The 3081-nt window shown below is 46.9% G+C and overlaps 1 protein-coding gene across 1 annotated transcript in view; it reads left to right on the top strand.

Moving 5' to 3' along the window:
- Positions 1-2229, top strand: part of LOC119287364 (peptidyl-tRNA hydrolase 2, mitochondrial-like) — a 7646-nt gene extending 5417 nt beyond the window's left edge. The window contains exons 9-10 of the mRNA XM_037566910.1: positions 733-844; positions 1570-2229. Coding sequence (XP_037422807.1) covers positions 733-844; positions 1570-1911 — 454 coding nt within the window. The 3' untranslated portion in view covers positions 1912-2229. The remainder of the gene's footprint in view (positions 1-732; positions 845-1569) is intronic.
- The last annotated feature ends 852 nt before the right edge of the window (positions 2230-3081 follow it).

The raw sequence follows: 3081 nt of genomic DNA, 5'->3' as shown, positions 1-3081 counted from the left end.
CCGCCGACTTCTCGCCCGACCCCACCGCCTCCGACCTCCTCCCCGTCGCCTCCTCCCCCTCCCCCCGCGCCGGGGCAGGCAGCCGCTCGCCCTCATGGGACCGCTCCCGCGGCAAGGCCTCCGCCCACGGATCCCCCATGGACGGGGTCGTCGAGCCGCCCCGCAAGGAGCTGCTCGCGCTGCCCCCGCCCTCCAGCCCCTGCACTCCTCCTCCCCCGACGGCCACGTCCGTGGCCGCCGAGGCGCCGTCGCCCGTGACCCCGGCGACGGAGGCTGCCAGGACGGAGCCCGCGGCTCCGGCCAGCGAAGGGAAGGCAGATGGCGAGGAGTGGGTCACTGTATTCGGGTGAGGAAACCATGATGCTCTTCTTTACTTGTCTTTTGAGGAAGCTGTAGCCTGCGGCATGCGCATGGTAGATTCAGTTCTGCAAGTAGTAGTATCTTGGTGACCGCTGGACATGTAGCCATGGAGCTGAAAATTTTGCTGCTTTGCGTAGGTTCATGGCCCTGCCATGTGCTTGCTCCTGTCCATGTCCATGTGCAACAGCAAAATCGATCATAGTGCTTGTCCTAGCAACTGGATATACCGGACTCTATAGTGCTAGTGCACTTTCATTTTTGCTAAGTTTGTACACCCTGCCCGAGAAAGCAGGAGCCGTCACTTAGCGTTTTTGTTGCGTGCCTTATATAGGATGAATTGGTTTATTGATGTTTAATTTTTCCCTTCTACAGATTCTCGCTTAGAGATACCAACCTCGTTCTCCGAGAGTTCGAAAAATGTGGTGTTATATTGAGACATCACTCTGGCCCAAGAGAGGGTAATTGGATCCACATATTATACCAGGTAACGATATCTTCAGTTACCGTCGCTACTGGTTTCTGTTCTACCTTTCGGTGCCCCTGTTTTTATGTTTTCCCAACAGTTGTATTAATTTGCTTTGTTCCTAATGAACTGTGACTCGACATAAACTTGAGTATAAGCTCCTTTATACTTGAATGGTTTCGGTTTCATGGCACCATTCATCATCTTATATGATCTTGGAATTAATGATTGTCTACTTGTTCAATTCACATGTTGTATGGCTTCACTCAGATATGCCTTTTCGTCCTATTTTAAGATGGATTTAGCCTAAAGGTTGCATTCTCTTTATTCCAGTTTCCGTGAAAGTGTCACTATTTCTTAGCTACACCAACGTGCACATCAAGTTGGGTCCCCATGCGTGTGTGTAAATGCTGTGGTGTATGATTTGGCTATCTTTTGAACATGAAACACACAGTGAAGCTGGTTTTGGCCTGTTTAGTATGCTTTTCAACAACACATGTTCTAGTCTGGATAATCTGTCTTTGTGCATTCATGCATGATGTGGATTTTTATAGGTTTCTCTGGCCTGTGATTGCTGGGATAAGATTTATTTAAAGTGATTTGTGATGTCCGGAACCTAGCTCTTTTCTTTACAAATGTTTATCTCAGTTCCACTATGCCCGTGCATCACATGATAGGTTTCTGCATTATGGTGCGACAATCAATTCCTCTGCCCTTCCCTCTTAAACTGACAATTGTCTTCACAGCACTCTTACGATGCAAGGAAAGCCCTTCAAAAGAATGGTATCCAACTATGCAGTGGCGTCATAATTGGAGTAAAGCATATTGATCCAGTGCACCGGCAGCAGCTGGATGATAGGCTCGCTGGAATCAACCAAGGAGGCTTCATGGTCTCCCTTCCTTCGAAATCACTTGTCCTGAAGAGCAACACAGGAGCATCAAACCAGTTGGGAGCCTTGCCGCGCCCGTATGATCCGAAGTCTTCCACAAACATTATCAGAGACGCAGGGCGTCGTACAACAGGCAGTGTCGCCGCGCCAGCGAAATCTATTGTAACCAATGTGATGGACTTGATATTCGGCATCTAGTTCGCCAGCCTGTGGACCAATGATATACCTCCAGCCTAGCATGTCTCATCTGTTGTGTGATCTGTCACGGTGATTGATGCTGTAGCAAGTGAGTTTGTTTGTCCGCCAAAGGGTTCGGGAGCGAAATTTGAGAGAATCCGGAGAAGTGGACCTTTTCTTTTCTTTGGTGATGTAACAGTTATGAATGTGCAAAATTTTCACGTTTATGTTATGATCTGCTAAGATGTGGGCGGCTGTTGTAACTTTGTGTTCTTGTGGGTGCTGTCATGAGCAATGGCTCTGGATGAATGACGAAACTGAGATCTCAATTAGTATTTATTTTGTCCGCTGCAATCTACATGAACTCTGATATATTTGACAGTATTTTTTTAAGAAATGCCATCATAGCCACTATATTGAATTGGTAATGTGGTTACATCGTTTACAATGGCATTCGCCAGGAATGCAGGGGGGTCATTGACCCTGTATTACAAGAAGCATTATTGTCATAAGCAAATTTCGCTGAAGAATGAGCTACCTCAGTTGTTTGACAGACATGGTGTATAAATTCAGCCGATCCTATCAATCTATCATCCCAGCCAAGATGAACTCTCCACATAGATAGCCAAAAGCTTCACCCCAAATCTTATATCTTGTCCTGCAGAAGCATTAATAATTTCAATCGAATCCGAGTCGTTCGTATTGAGTGTGGCAGAAAACTGCATTTTTCTTCTGACTTGATTTGAGAGCGTTCGTATTGGATCTACTAGTGTGGTCATAGAACGTTCAGTCTAATTTTCAATCAGGGTCATCCGCGTGCATTTCCAACTAATATTGCTCAAAAAACTCGACTGTAATGGGAATAGATAGATTTACTCAACCTGTGGTTGAGTTGGTTAGGTGGACAGTGGTATTCCTAACCCACCAGGGTTCAAATCCTGGTGCTCGCATTATTCCTGAATTTATTGAAAGAAGTCCACATCACCCCCTGTGGTTTCAGAAACCGGCTAACCCACCCCCTAACTCTGAAACCAGTTAACTAATCCCCTGAGATATCTAATACCAGCCAAGGCACCCCCTAATCCCAATTAAAGTGGTATCTGCCGATGGTTTTGCTTGCGTGGCTGTACAGGATGGCCACGTCGGCTTGGTAGGGTGGGTCTGAGACTTAACTGCTCCTCCCTACCAAGC

The sequence above is a fragment of the Triticum dicoccoides genome, chromosome 1A (assembly GCF_002162155.2).
Source record: "Triticum dicoccoides isolate Atlit2015 ecotype Zavitan chromosome 1A, WEW_v2.0, whole genome shotgun sequence".
Lineage (NCBI taxonomy): Eukaryota > Viridiplantae > Streptophyta > Magnoliopsida > Poales > Poaceae > Triticum > Triticum dicoccoides.
This window is presented reverse-complemented; position numbering and strand designations above follow the sequence as displayed.